The sequence below is a fragment of the Aulonocara stuartgranti genome (genome assembly GCF_965226115.1).
Source record: "Aulonocara stuartgranti genome assembly, chromosome: 22".
In the NCBI taxonomy this organism is placed as follows: domain Eukaryota; kingdom Metazoa; phylum Chordata; class Actinopteri; order Cichliformes; family Cichlidae; genus Aulonocara; species Aulonocara stuartgranti.
The window spans coordinates 26,689,198-26,704,006 of NC_138957.1; the positions used below are offsets into that span (position 1 = coordinate 26,689,198).

Genomic DNA, 14,809 nt, shown 5'->3' on the forward strand with positions numbered 1-14,809 from the left:
CAGGCTGACAGGCAAAACACACAGCATGGGATTATGGAGATCACGACACAGACAAAGGAAAACACGGGGCTTAAATACACAGAGGGATAGTGATGGTAAATTTGATTCTTTTTACTGAATCGAGTTTTAATGAGTCACTCACCAAAGTGAATCGGGTTTTTGAGTCATTTGATTCACTGAGTCAGTTGACCAGTGAGTGCAAAAAATGTACATTTTCACTCAAACTTAATTTGTTTCTCTTTTCATGTATATCCTACTGCTAAGATGAATGATTCTAAAATAAAAAACTATTTTATAGAGCAAAAAAGAGCAAAAACATTTCTAAAATTAAGCAATTTCCTATCAAAATTGCTTAAAGTATGAAATATTCATATACAAATACACATAAATGTGTGGCAACATGTGGCATTTGTTTTTTTGGGAACAAGTGTGAGACAAGTGGCTATTCGTGGGGACCATATGCATCAGTCCCTCATATTACCATTGAGGGACCAAGGCACCAAGCTAATACTTTAAAAAGCTGCAGCAATACACACAAATATAAACAGTACTTGGTGACAACTTTGCTTTTAGCATTTAACCCTCTGGGGTCCAGGGTATAATTGGCCGTTTTTGACTACTTTTGATGTGGCCTCTATATTTCACCTTTAAAAACAGTTTATCTTGCCAATGTGTTATTTTCTTATTTTGACAAACTGTATCAGCACAATTTATCTAAATTCAGACAAAATTTTAAATACAGTAGAAAGTGATATTTTTGACTGTAAAAACCACAAGCATGTTTAACGAATCATTTTCATAACTTGAAATGCAAAAAGAAATTGTACATTTTTAAAAAAAAATATGCACAAGTTTTGCAAACAAAGTTATATGGTACTATTTACCTAAAAATGCAGCCAAGGCGCAGACGTTTTTTAAATATCCATTTAAAACCATTTACAGGAAAATCAGGTGTTCTGCATCAAAGAAGAAGACACAAATTATTTATGCGACTCCAAAAAATAGTTTGTGTCCACTATAACACAAATGAAGGATAAACCTGCAGGTGTGTCACTCAGCGTTTACACTGCAATCTGCCTTTGGTGGCTTTTTTGCAGCAACTGTGACATTCAGAGCTGACACACAAAACAAAACAACGACTACACTACACACTAACTACACAAGACAACACACTAACTTGAGACTCCAAACACGTCACAAATCTCTCGCGTATAACTCTCTCTCTCTTTCGCTCACTCGCTCTCTCTCACTCCTAAAACGTCCCCCTCTTCCCAAAAAAACAAATGCCACATGTTGCCATATCATTTTTTGATTGGTCGACATGGTACATTTTTCCACCAATAGAGACGGAGTGTTTTTTCTTTCTCTTTTTTCACTCACAAGCAAAGCGTGTTTGCTAGCGCTCTCCTTAGAAAACACCGTTTTTACCGTTTCTTCCCGGAGTAAACGCCACTGTTGTATTCAGAAAAAAAAAACCCATCGGTTTTACGTGGCCTATCAACACAATTTAAAAACTGGTATATAGTTTGAAGTCCGCATGTTCGACCCAAGTTAAAATGGAGACTGGGTCCGTCGACCCCAGAGGGTTAATCAGAAAGCCTTAAGTTGGCTAGTTACGTATCGGGCTAATGTTTAAAGCTTTCACTTGAGCAAAGTAACTCATATTACTGCTAAGTAATGTTAGCTAAGTTCACAGCATATTCCATAATAGCGCTGCCATACTGCATCACACTCAGTGCATTTCAATCATTGCTCCAGCGAGTTTGACAGCTAGCAAAATAATCATAATTTTTTTTAAAAAAGTAGCATGTGTAACGTACACCTACTGGAAAATTATTTACTAGAACTCACCTATCATGCGACTGTCTTTTTCCATCAAACACTCATTAAAACAGCAACCTACAGGTATGTTAGCGCACTCATCCCCGACTGTCCGAAGGAGGGGCGGGGTCACACGTTGAAACAGAGGCGCAAGGCAGCCCAGGCCGGGAAATTTTGCTTTTACATTTTGCGACTCATTTTCTTTTTATATCTGATAAGAAAACTATTCAATCAGATACTTATTTGTGGTGAATGAAATACAGCTACACTTTCAAGCACTTATAAGCACAACATCTGAAATTCAAGCACTTTTCAAACCTTGAAAAGACAACATTAAAATCCAAGCATTTAAGGATTTCAAGCACCCGTACGAACCCTGATAAATAACCCTTAGTGAAAAAAGCACCGCGCCCGTACTCAGAAATCGGCGCCAAATAATTTTATTAAAACACCCTCGGATGTGGTATTGTGAGGTAAAGACTTTTCTTTTCTTTTTTTTTAGAGTCACTTTTCCGACAGGTTTTCTCATTAGCAGAAAACTCTCGACAGACAGAAACTCTAAAAGAAAACGGTCTTGTTTTACGCACATCAAGGAGGAGTCAACAACCCCTCTAATCATTTCTTAATGCCTCTAGCCAAGCAAAGAATTTCATAAATGGCCTGCATTTGTATAGCGCTTTTCTAGTCCCTAAGGACCCCAAAGCGCTTCACACTACATTCAGTCATTCACCCATTCACACACACACACACATTCACACACTGGCGATGGCAAGCTACATTGTAGCCACAGCTGCCCTGGGGCGCACTGACAGAGGCGAGGCTGCCGGACACTGGCGCCACCGGGCCCTCTGACCACCACCAGTAGGCAAACATGGGGTTGGTATCTTGCCCAAGGATACTTGGCATGCAGCCAGGAGGTAGCCTGGGATCGAACCACCGACCTTCTGATTTGTGGCTGACCTGCTCTGCCACCTGAGCTTCTTTTGTTCACTCCTAGTGTCATTAACAAACAACAACCACAAACACAGAGCCCACTAACTAGTAGCTGCTTTTCCCCCTAAACAGTCAGTTGACTGAGAGAAATGCAATCCATTATTGTGAAAGCCGAAGGAGATGTGCTCCATAGTCAGACTTATATTTCCTTAACTTACATCCTATGTTCTGTTTAATTCTGGCATCCCTTTGATGGAAATTGGTTAAACTATTGCTCAACTTGTGTCTGAATGACGGCAGATAATTCTGATGAAACTGACCCCGTAAGCACTTTGCAGCTGAGTCAAGGGCTTGTGGAAATAAGGTCAAGGAGGTGTCCGGCGTGAGTGCGCGTGCGGCCTGACATTCAATTTGGGACATCTGACAGACACATTAGTGCAACTCAGAGTGTGAGCAGCAACTCCTGTATACTAAACATAAGAAAAGTAATGTGTAGTGCTTCTTTTTTTTTTTTTTACAACCGAGATTCCAGGGCACATGCTTATATGGTTTTCTTTTATTCAAAAGCAGATTACTTTAGCGATTGTGTAACTGTGTCCTTGACATTTGTTAGGGAGGAGTGTAAGTATAGAGAGGAGGAATTCCTACTTCCCATTCATGTACTCTGCAATGTGCATTGTGTCCTTGTAACGTGTTTACCTTTTTTCTAAATAAATAGCTGTGAAAAAACCCATCAAAGTTGAGGTAAGTATTCACCACAGTATCGTGTTTTTTTTTATTAGGGTCAAATTTCTCTTTGGGTAAAAATTAAGCCAACATCCAAGTGTCAAAGGTCGGTTCTAAAAAACAAGTAGGTCCCTGAAGCTTATTTGTGCCACAGATGCTAATTCAGTGACTGCGGGGGTGTGTAAGGAATGTTTTGGGACCTGTCTGATCTTAAAAAACTACCTTTGTTGTTACATTACAGCAATATTGAGGAAAGATTTAACGGCTGATCATGGAGCAGGATGAAGGTCAAAGGGAAAGTCCCTGCCACGCTTCCGGTTACTCTTCCATCCAGCGTAGTCATCCGTGCTATATCGCCCCTCCTGACCCGGAGTGGTATAACGTTTTGTAGAAAAGCTTGATCGATTCTCTCTCTCTCTTACCAAAATAATAAATTCTCTGGGGTTTGTTTTTTTTTCTCATACGTTTATGGTATCCTACGGAGGAAGCATCCCGAGCTCTCAGAGGTAATTGACCAGGATGAACCGACGGTCGTCTGACTCCTTCTTGATGTGTGTAAAACAAGGCAGTTTTCTTTTAGGGTTTCTGTTTTTCAGTCTATTGAGAAAACCTGTTGTAAAAGTAGCTTAAAAAAATGAAGAAAAACTCTTTACTTTGATCTGAGAAGGAGTGGCTGCACAAACCCAAAATACCTCATCGAGGTGTTTTAATAAAAATATTTGGGATAGAGTTCTGAATATGTGCTTTTTTTTTTTTCTTTCTTTTTTTTTACTCGGGGTTATTTTGCACGTACAAGGAGTTGGGGCCTTTATGAAATTCTTTGCTTGGCTGGAGGCATTAAGAAATACTAATAACGATTCTGATACTCTGGGCCTCTTAGCATCAACTGAGCAGTGTTTAAATGCCACAGCTACCTGCGTATTGTTGATGACCATGTCAAAACCATAATGACGACCATGTACCCATCTTCTGATGGCTGCTTCCAGGTGGACACCTTAATGCCACAGAGCTCCAATCATCTCAAATTATTTTCATGAGCATGACAGTGAGATGACAGTGGCTGACAAATCTGCAGTAACTGTGTGACGCTGTCATGTCAATATGGGCCAAAGTCTTTAAGGAATGTTTCCAGCACTTTATTGAATCTATGCTATGAACGATTGAGGCACTTCTGAATGCAAAAAGGGGGTCCAACCTGGTACTGCTAATGTGCAAGGTGAGTGTATTTATGCATATACACATTAACTACAAGTAAACAGCACAATAACTAACGACACCAACAATCATAAACCAGTGCAGGAAAGCAGGGATGAGGGTGGTTGCCTCTAAGCTGGTGTATTTCTGTGCTTACACTCGAGTGTATAGCATCTGTGAAGGTGTACGTGCAAATACATGACCAATATATGAGGGTATACAATCTTATCTTGTTCATCTTACTAATTCTATCTTTAATAATACATATGCTTCTATGAATTCTGGAGTTCTGTTTGAAATGTGTTAGAGAACTTGGATGCTTAATGCTCAAAGCCACGACTGAATAAAAGGTTTACGCAGGGGTGACTCCCACAGTTTAGCCTTTCGACATATTCTAAATTCAGTGGATTGTTTATCATAGAATTAATATTTTCTGAATTCTATGTTTTGTTTTGAGTGCAAAAGTCATAAATAAAATTAAACAGCTACAAAACTCATTAAAAACACCAGACATCTTGTCTTATGATCGTGTTTTTTTATTATCATGTTATTTGATCCATAACAACAACAAATAAAAAGGAGAATTATAAATTCTCTTGAATTTCAGGCACTTTCACTTTCCACTTTATTTTTCCTTCCCGGGATTTTCTTCTTCTTTCTCTAAACTCTGAGCCTTTAGTTGCTCTTTGGCGTGATGAGGTGCACATTTTCAAGAAATTTATCTAGTCCCCAATTTCGTTGTTTGTCCGTGAGAGCATCCTCTGACTGCAGCAACTCTATACCACAGCTGCTCCCTGAATTTAAAGAAAGTAAAACAAAATAATACACAATTAAAAACGTTTCTAATTATCTGGAAAAAAGACCCCATATTTTGTAGTTATACACAAATCTGTCAGTTATCACTTGTATTTTGGTTAATATATAAAATGCTCAGCCATAATTATTTTTCATAGTACTCACCAAACAGACTATGCACCTGCTCATCAGGCACGAAAAAGGGAGGCCCTAAGAGATCAACAGATTTTAAAATATGGTATTTTATGTTTATTCTCTCTCTCACACACACACACACACACACACACACACACACACACTATAGAAATGATATAGAATACCTTGATATAAATCAGGATTGTACAGTAAAGTGTCCAGGAGGTATCTGCAGTCATTCGCCATCAAAGAAATAATGAGAGCTGCATACCTACAAAATAAAAGAATAGCATTGGCATGGGACATCCGTGTATGGGTACATTATATCAGCGGTCCCCAACCTTTTTTGCGCCACGGACCGGTTTAATGTCCGACAATATTTTCACGGACCGGCCTTTAAAGTGTCGCGGATAAATCCAACAAAATTAAACTAGTACCGGTACCGAAAAAGAAGAAGATTTATTCACAACACACGCGAAAAGACCCAGGAAAACCGAGTTAATGATAAAAACGATAACAAAATAATGCTAAAAACCCTGAAAACCATACATTTCACACCCGAGCCTCAACTCTCGCGGCCCGGTACCAAACGTTTCACAGACCGTGGCCCGGGGGTTGGGGACCGCTGCATTATATAATACAGTATCAAACTGTGTAGAACATAATGTTTTGGAGTTTATTTAGTTTGAAATAAATGTCATTCTAAGGGTTTAAAATGAGGGTCTTCATCTCATCTTACTTTTCTCTGTCTCCTGGGTTGACGGCCACGAGAGAGCCCCTGTCCCAAATTGCTCCAAACTGACCCTCGATGGAACTGTGAAGTTTAACAGTATCAATTTAACAGTAATTTTAATTATTTTATTTTAAAAAGCATAAAACAATATGTAGTTTACTCACTTGGAGAAGTTGTACAGGTTACACTGATACAGGGAGATGTTTTTCTCTGAGTTCTAAAAACAAAAGACAGCACGGATGAACAACTTGTGTCTGTTTTAAAGTAAGCAATATAACTTTCTTGTAGCTTGCAGCCATTCTGCCCAAAATCTCACTGAGATCAAAACGGTTTTCAGAAGAAAGAGCTGCTCACATGCACATAATAAACTCAGGCATCACCATAAAAAACTCTATTCAGCGTAAAGACACTTAATTGCTGAGAAGCAATAACACTGACTACCTCAGCTTAGATCATTTAGTGGTCGTGTTTGCACACATGAAGTTCACCAACCTTGTAAACCTTTGCTCCAGGTATAGCAGGCACAGGCTCCTCGGTGTACGTCATGTTGTTCTCCTCAAAAAACTGACGAATAGCCTTTTCAGAAATCTCCACTCCAACCACTGAATGGCCCATGTCTGCTAGCCTGAGAATCACGAAAAAACAAAAGGTTAGCAAAGATGACAACTGACACTAATACTGATCAACTTAATTTAATTTAGTAAGATGTTTTCATACCACTTCATATCTACTGCTTTCCCACACAGAGGGAAGAAGAAGCGAACTCCTGTTCGTCCATTGAGAACTTTATCAATGTTTTTCTTCAGCATCCTGTTAAAAAAACAGTATTAACAGCAAAATACACATTCCTGCTGCAATCTTATGTTGAGGTGATGTCTGGTGATGTCTGGATCAGCCGTATTGATGGTACTTGTCTTAAAAATAGATAATCTAAGCTCACTTTCTAAAGCTTTTAACAGGACACAGCTTTAGGTGGTGATGCACCTTTATAGTTGATGTAATCTTCACAAGTCTTACATGCATTTGGGCTACTTTTGCACCCTCACTCCACTGAACTACATAAAAAAGTGGGGTCATTACTTGTGCACTTCAGGCTGATGGAAGCCGATTTTGTTCTGTTGCCAACGTTCCTCCCATTCACCGAGGGCCATGACCCGATCTGCCTGCTGTTCCAGCATGCTGGTTATGTTTGCCTGACGATCAGCGGTTAAAGGAGAGCAGCTAGACATGAGAAAAAGAATTGTTTGTGAAAAAACCCCACTTCATGTCGCTGGAGACAGGAAGAGAATGCATAATCCGCACAGGATTATGGTCTTGCACATAAAGACACCTACAGCAACGGCAAAATGTAAGCACGTGTGGTCCATGAGCTGTCACCTGCAGGGTTACAAAACCCAACCGATGGGTCATTTGAATCTTCTGGTAGAAAATCATCTGCATTAATCGTGGATCTGCACGAGCTTGTTGTCCCGTTATAAACTAAACTATGGCACGATGGCTATAACCAAACAAATGGTTTGAATAACAGCGTCGTTAAAGCGTCATTCTTAAGCGGAAATGAATAATTATGTAATAGTTTCATGACAATGTCAGATCCTCGCTTACCTTGCAATAGCGCAGCATAAAAACAACCACAGTACTCGTAAAAAGACATTAGAACCGCACATGTTTTCCCGTAAACTCAAAGCGTGTCTCTCCTGAATGAAGGCTGCTAATATTTGTTCAGCAACACAGCTGACCGGGCAAGCTCTCCGATCAATAAACGCAGCGAGGCTCTCCTGAATTCTTACCCCGAGTTCTGTCTGCAAGGCGAGGCGTTCCGTTGAGCTCTCGGTCGGCTGTCTCTCAGTGTTTATAAAGTGCGAGAAGGAATGCTTTGCCTGGGAGAATGAAACGAGGTTTTGAAAATAAAGATCAAGCGGGTTTTATTTCTAGTTTTGGAGGAGCCTGATGATGCATTCATGGTACGTCAGAAAAATGTTACTCAGCATTCTGAGTAACAGTATCTCGAGTTCTTAAATCATTGCTCAAGATTAAGCAAAGGAATACAACAAAAGAAGATAATGTGAATGTTGTGTGTGTGTGATTAGAACTCTTGGCTAATTTGATGGTACCTTTTATGCAGATGTCTCTGGGTACGCAGGGTTTTGTTTTGTTTTTTGCTAAATAAACTCTATCTTGATTTGCAATATGCATACCAGAATTTGCTTTTCAAATTGCCCATGTATTCCTTTGCGATATAAATAATGCACTATTTCCATCATGGACCCCTCTGTTTCTTTCTCTTTTCTGTAAACGCTTGCTGCAATCACGATTCAAACTGTGGCAGCTGTCACTAATCCTCAGAAAGTCTCTGGACTGTTGCACAGTGATTAGTCTCGCTTGCCCAGCCTGCCTCTCTCCACGCTTGGGTTGGTACGGCTCCAGTGATACGATGTTGTCAGCAAGACAATAAGAATCCGTAAGGAAGGACGGAAGGGAAAGGTGTTTTCCGGACGCACAGCGGCGCAAGTGTTTAAGAAATCCCGGTTTTACACTGAAGCGCTCTGGCATAGGTCTTTTTTCCGTAGTTTCTACTTCATTAAAAAAAATACACACACTTCCCTCAAGAAAAATAAAATGTTGTAGCTCGTCAAACATGCAAAGATGTGTAAATTTAACCATGTAACATTGAACGACATTACTTCATACAAACATAGGCTACTAGAACACAGCGGCAGTCCATAGGAGAATTCAGATATTATTGGTGTTTGCAAGAGGGAAAAACGGATATTATAAATCTGTAGAATCTGCCCGTTATATGGATATAAGTCTTTGTTGCCAAAAATTTAAAAAAAGAGGCATCTTGCTGCACTCTAATTTAATGTAGAGTAATAATGTGTTGTAGCCTATTCTCAACTTGGCCATCAACGAAAAGCTATTTTTAAACAGCTGATAGAACTGCTGAAGCAAGGTTATTCTTCTATACTGGTCTCCCTTATAAAGAACTGTTACCTGCTTGTGCTCTGTTTACGCTGGTGTACTGGAAACAATGCTTCCCACCAAGATTGCTATCTTTAGCCAAAATAAACAACGTACTACATTCAACACTCATAGTGAACCACGAGAAAATGTGACGTTCCTCTGTGTTGGTTCATTCCTGTGCGTAATTCGGGCTTTCCGAAGCGCTCCAGTTGTGCAGGGTCGCGTCCAGATGTGTGTGTTTTTCTTTACGGGGCGACGAAGACGGCGAGGAGCTTCTGACCAATCACCGCCGCCCGGGGGCGGGTCGAGCGTGAACTGTTGTGGATGTGGAAAATGGACAATTTATCACGCATATTCATCATTCATATCCCAACGGGGAAAGCTTTGGTTGCACGCTGATTTGATTGGCAAATGCCTGGCCGTGGTGTGAAACGGAAAATCACCAGTTGGGAGGAGAAGAGCGCGGTTCGCTACCCGGTAAGGGCGAGCTCTCTGTTGGGGAGAAGTCGGGGCGCTGTGGGGATTGTACTGGGTAATTGCTGCTATGTTTAGAGGCTGTGATTACTGAGAATGCATTTGAGCAGTAAGATTAAAGCAGGTGGATCTGTTGAGATCTAAGAAATAATTTCTGTAGCAATATGTATTTCATATTTTTTCTTTCATCTTGCCCTCTGTCCTGAAGGCGTAAATCACCGCTGCAAGCTCACGCTCTTTAAAAATTCAAGCAAAACGCTTTCAGATTCGCTTTCCACCCGCTTATGATCACGGCACTTGCACTGATAGCCGGGATAATAGCCGGTAAAGTGCGTTTATCTGCTCGAAAGCGGCACCTGACTGCTATTAGCCACTGATGTATTGTTTGCATAGCGCTCAGCGCACCTTTGTTACTCGCTGCTCACTGACACGGGAATCTCAAGTGCTCGTAGCAGCCCTCACCATCCTACTGAACAGTAAATCTCAAAGACTTGTTAGACCGACCCTTGCTTGCGATAAGGTCACTGATGCTTAAAGTCATTCTAAGAGCAACAGGGGCACTTCAGTCCACCCCTGGATTACACGAGACTACCAAGCTGCCTGTATTTGGCAGCATGTAAAACCAGGTTGCTGTCGGAGTAGCAGTGCGTGATGGGGAGGCTGTCCATGGTGCTCTGACGGAGAGAGGTGCATGCTGGATAATAATAAAGGAGAACACGCTGTGAGGGATTTGGGAAATTCGGAGGACACGGGGGGGCGGCGGGACATTCCGCTTTGGCATTGTGAATATTATGTTTTTTATTTTTGGAAGCGCCTGGACTGTGCGTACAGTGTGCGCTATGCCAGAAGGTGGGAACTTAATCATATTGTAAGGCTCCGGATTTGCAAGGCTCCAGAGGAGAAGTTGGTGTCTTGAGCCTCCAGAGCTCGTGTCATCCGAAAAAAGGGGCTACGGCAGAGCCGCAAGACAACACGATCAACAGTTCAAAGCGCAACTGTAGGTATGATTCTGGTTCTGGTTCGGGGGGCACATATCTCAGTGATTTTCTGTGGCATGTTTTGACAGTGAGATTTGCACACCTTGCTGTGTCACACTATGACAGATGCCTTTATTGACTCCGGTGTAATTTGATACAATAGGATCGTATATAGCTGTGTTTTGTAATTCTATCTACATCTCTGGGATATGGGGGGAAGTCAGCACAGGCTTCTCCCCCTGGACAGATGGGCTGCGGGTTGCTCTGCCACCATCCAAGAATATTAAGCTAAGTAATGTAGTTCAGCTGTCCTACTGTTTCCGCTTGCAAAGTCGTTGGCAGTAATATCAAAACAAGAATCTTTTTACTCCAGTATGAAGTCTTTCCAGACATCTTTTCTAATTTGATGGAGATTGTGAACAGACCACAGGCACACTGATTATACAAGGCATGTGTGCACCAGTGGAGTGTGCATATCACTGACTGTATTATGACTTCTTCCTGCTCATCTTCTGATGCAGTCTAAATGGCATTGTTTTGTTCTGATGCCCAGTTGTCTTAGCTAATGCCCATCTCGCATTAGCTAATAGCTCAGGAAAGACTGGAAAGATTGCCTGCTTTCACATCCCACTAAGTGCTCCACGTATTAATGAATCCCAAAGAAACAAACAAGGCTGGCAGAGTTCATTGCAGCATTTAATTACAAGTCTCTAGTTATTTTGTTCTTTCTTTATTTATTTTTGATGAAAAATGATGGTGCTTCCAAACAAAATGCTGTCATTATCACTGAGGTTCCACCCCAAAAGGCTCTCAGGGGAGGCTGTATCTTGACAATAAGCTGTACATGAATTTCATTTGATTTATGAAATGACATTTAATGGCAACCTCCTCATCTTAATAGGATTTCTCATTCATGATGGTTCTGTAATACCTTCCCTCGTGAATAAGACACAAATCTTGTCATGTCAAGCTAGGCGGAATGCATATTCCACGGACAGCAGGAATTTCCAGTCACATGTTCCTTAAGTGAGCTGAGTTTGGAGTTTGCATTGTGCAACCTTTGGACTGTCTGTTGTAGTATTCTATTGTTGGTCATTCTCCTTGTGTGTAATGTCTTAAAGAATGTTTTTTGTTACTCTTGTGAAAGCTGCAGTCAGTTGAACAAAAAGACTGTTTAAAAAAAAGTATTTTAAGCACAAGATTAAGAAATTCGGAGACGCAGGGCTAATTGAACTCTGCCTGGAATGTTGTTCTTCTTTCTTATCCTAGGGTCAGATCGTATATCTAATCAGGTGTTGTCAAGGTCAGATTGTTTATTCCCATCTGATTAGAGTTCTGTGAGACTGCCTCTAGGCCGAAGCTGCAGAGATAAGATGCGCCGTCGGTAAGATGCATTGTTAGCAGGACCGGTTAGTAAGGCAGATGGATTCGGCTGCATGCTGTTTCTGCTGTGTGCGTTGTCAGGTGCACAGCCAGCCACTGTGCTGTATCAGTGTCCTCCGAAGGCTCTTTTACTCTACATGCTTGGACTGGTGTGCTATTGTTAGTCTCCGCCTGTGCGATATCCACACATATCCTGTCCCTGTGTTTTAGGACTGTAAACAGCATTGCCAAATTCAGAGAGTGAGCTCGAACTTCCTAATAAGTGTTCCTGCCCATCTTGTTCATTTTGTTAATTAGCCCTTGTGGCGTTGGAGTGCAGCATATTGTTGAGACATAATTAATCAACCGAGCTTGTAATTACGCCGGGTTTGGAATGTGAGCGTGGTTTGGAGGCTGGTTCCGTTGCAGGGCGTTCAGCTTGAGGTAAACATCTTATTAACCGTGTCGGAGTACCTTGGCCAAGGCGGAGCAATGCGGTTTTATTTAGCTGGAGACGAATGTGCTGTTATCCATATTATGAAAATGGCCTCATAAAAGAACCGGTGCTTGATTAAGTTTATGGCCATTATGGTTCTGAGGTGGTCGAGCTAATGGAAAAAGACTTCAGTAGCTGTGTGGAGACAGCAAGAGAGATGATTTTTTTATAAAGTAAAAAGCCATTTGTTCAGCAAAGACCAAAGTGTGTGTGTGTACCTGCTTATATATGCATACAGTGTGTGGGAGTGTAAAGAGCACCTCAATTTCAAAGGGCAACTAGTACGTAAGGACAGAAAATGGAACATGGATCACATCCCAAGCCTTTAATGCAGGTCTGTCAAAGGAGGAAGCCCTTCACAGACTGAGTGATGTGACTACAGACAGGCAAACCCCTCATACTCAGTGACTCCTAATCAGGTTTTACGTTTTGAAAAAGCTATAGAAATGCTTTTGTTTTCCAGGTACTCCGATTTATTATGCCACAGAAAAATACCAAGAACATAAAGTACAAAGAAACATACACAAAAGCCATTTTCACCAATGCTCCATAGCCCTTCTATACACATTTCCTGATAAAAGTGCAACTGAAAAGGCATTGTGTTTACTTTTATTGCACAAAAGGACGAGAGCACAATGGTAAACAGATAAACAGATTCATCCGCATTATACTCCTGACTCAACTTCAGGTCTTTACAAATGAGCACAGACAGCATGCTACTACAAAGTTAGTGAGGTACCCAGAGTCACGTTAAGGCCAAGTAGACCCCAACCCAACAGCCAGAGCGAAAATTGAACAATTAACAAAAGCTGTAATGAGCAGTCAAGCTTGTAACATTGTAGCCTCCATCTCTACTTGAGGAACCTTAAACTGTGCTCCCCTGTTCTTTATAGAGAGTACCCTTCCCCACAAGCCACTCTTGTTCACTCTCTTTCTAATTGTACTGTCAGGAACTTCTAACTGGGACCTTTAGAGTGTGAGATGTTGCTCTGAGCATCCCACAGTCTGACCTTGAAGTGAATATCCTGGGATAACCTCTGCTGGGAAGATTGTGCCATTTTGTTAATACACATTTGAATGCTGTAGACCAGCAAGATGCCCAAACTACTGCTTATATAGATGTTCTCACACTGACTGATCATTTACTATAGGTAATGATCAGCATTATCAGGCTGCTACTCACCTTCTTCAATACTATGAAAGCAGTACTTGGTGTTAAGGGTGTACTTAGTTTTACATAACTGTATAGAGTCCTCTAAAAACTCTTTTTTTATATGATGTGAAAGCATCCTGACCAAAACAAACATTGTATAGATACACACTTACTCTACTGCTGCGTGTTACATTTAAAAACGGTCATCCTCAGAAAAAGCTCTAACCTGCTTCTGCTGACACTGTGAACTTAACTCAGCGCTTTCCAGCCTAGGGGGCTTTATAACCCTACACAGTCTACATGCAAAGCACCCTAAGGAGCTAATATGACTCATTCCTTGAATTGGCCTCCGTAGTCTGTGAAATATGCAAGTATTAAGGGATCACAAGTAGAAACTAGTTTCATTTCAAGGATCACACACGAAAAACAGGCGCTAACCACTGTAATAACACAAACAACGCAGTGCAATGATCCTCTAGTCCTCGGTCACGCTGTCACATCTCTCAGGCCTGTAATAACAGGGTCCAGCGTTTAATTTTAGCTCGACTGAGCCTTTCACCTCACCACAAGATTTGTGTTTTCTTCAGAACACTTTATTTTGCTGAACTAATATATCGCCAGCAGCAGGCCAGCAACAACATGCGCGCCAGATGTGCATTTAAGTATAGTCTTGACATATGCTTACATACAACCACAAAAACTCGCTGAAATCACTTGTATTTGTGAAGAGCAATCCCCCAGGATGCGTCTCAGGCTGTGGTGAGCTTTCATCATTCAGGTGGACTGTCTAACTGTATCATCTGGGAAGGGATGGAGATCTCATTTTACCCAGAATTTTGCCCATCTAGTGTCAATTTTCAAGCTGCACTATGTCTGCTCAAATCATTTCAGACATAATAATGCTGCTTTTGCTTCTTTGACAGTGGCAATGACTCTGCCATACAGAGAATGACTGTAATGGTAGTGGATTTCATTTCGAGCATTTACAATGTCAGTTGTGCTCAGCACTGGTGATGTGGCCAGAAAACATCAAATTGAACAAATAA

At 41.1% G+C, this 14,809-nt stretch overlaps 3 protein-coding genes across 9 annotated transcripts in view; 2 read left to right on the plus strand and 1 right to left on the minus strand.

The window, feature by feature from the left end:
* LOC309698961 (uncharacterized protein) overlaps window positions 1-14,809 on the plus strand; it is a 74,490-nt gene that overhangs the window by 47,835 nt on the left and 11,846 nt on the right. The window lies entirely within an intron of this gene.
* On the minus strand, window positions 5,190-9,446 carry LOC309698951 (putative thiopurine S-methyltransferase). 5 transcript variants are annotated; one of them, XM_082521712.1, is made up of 10 exons: window positions 9,332-9,446; window positions 7,672-7,714; window positions 7,418-7,558; window positions 7,055-7,147; window positions 6,830-6,962; window positions 6,502-6,554; window positions 6,344-6,418; window positions 5,790-5,875; window positions 5,635-5,679; window positions 5,190-5,468 (listed from the first exon to the last, which is right to left on the minus strand). In XM_082521712.1, the coding sequence occupies exons 1-10, from the start codon at window positions 9,429-9,431 to the stop codon at window positions 5,350-5,352; spliced, it is 888 nt and encodes a 295-aa protein (XP_082377838.1). In that variant the 5' UTR covers window positions 9,432-9,446; the 3' UTR covers window positions 5,190-5,349. The 5 variants fall into 5 exon arrangements, with proteins under 5 accessions (XP_082377838.1, XP_082377839.1, XP_082377842.1 ...); XM_082521713.1 differs by lacking the exon at window positions 9,332-9,446 and adding an exon at window positions 7,943-8,120; XM_082521716.1 differs by lacking the exon at window positions 7,672-7,714 and having other exon boundaries at window positions 9,332-9,425.
* ext1c (exostoses (multiple) 1c) overlaps window positions 9,601-14,809 on the plus strand; it is a 92,921-nt gene continuing 87,712 nt past the window's right edge. The window contains exon 1 of one of the 3 annotated variants that reach the window (XM_082521705.1): window positions 9,601-9,778. The gene's annotated coding sequence lies outside the window, so the exon portion shown is untranslated. Of the gene's footprint in view, window positions 9,779-10,141; window positions 10,777-14,809 lie in introns of those variants that run through there. The other 2 variants (XM_082521707.1, XM_082521706.1) reach the window with 2 other exon arrangements.

What these genes read in the sequence shown, in the direction of transcription:
- LOC309698951 (XM_082521712.1), bottom strand. Translation starts at nt 9,431, where the DNA reads ATGAGTGTTGAATGTAGTACGTTGTTTATTTTGGCTAAAGATAGCAAT. An exon ending in GCTTACATTTTGCCGTTGCT is followed by an intron (nt 7,559 to 7,671) that starts GTAGGTGTCTTT and finishes TCTCATGTCTAG; the next exon opens with CTGCTCTCCTTTAACCGCTG. An exon ending in AACCTGTACAACTTCTCCAA is followed by an intron (nt 6,419 to 6,501) that starts GTGAGTAAACTA and finishes TAAACTTCACAG; the next exon opens with TTCCATCGAGGGTCAGTTTG.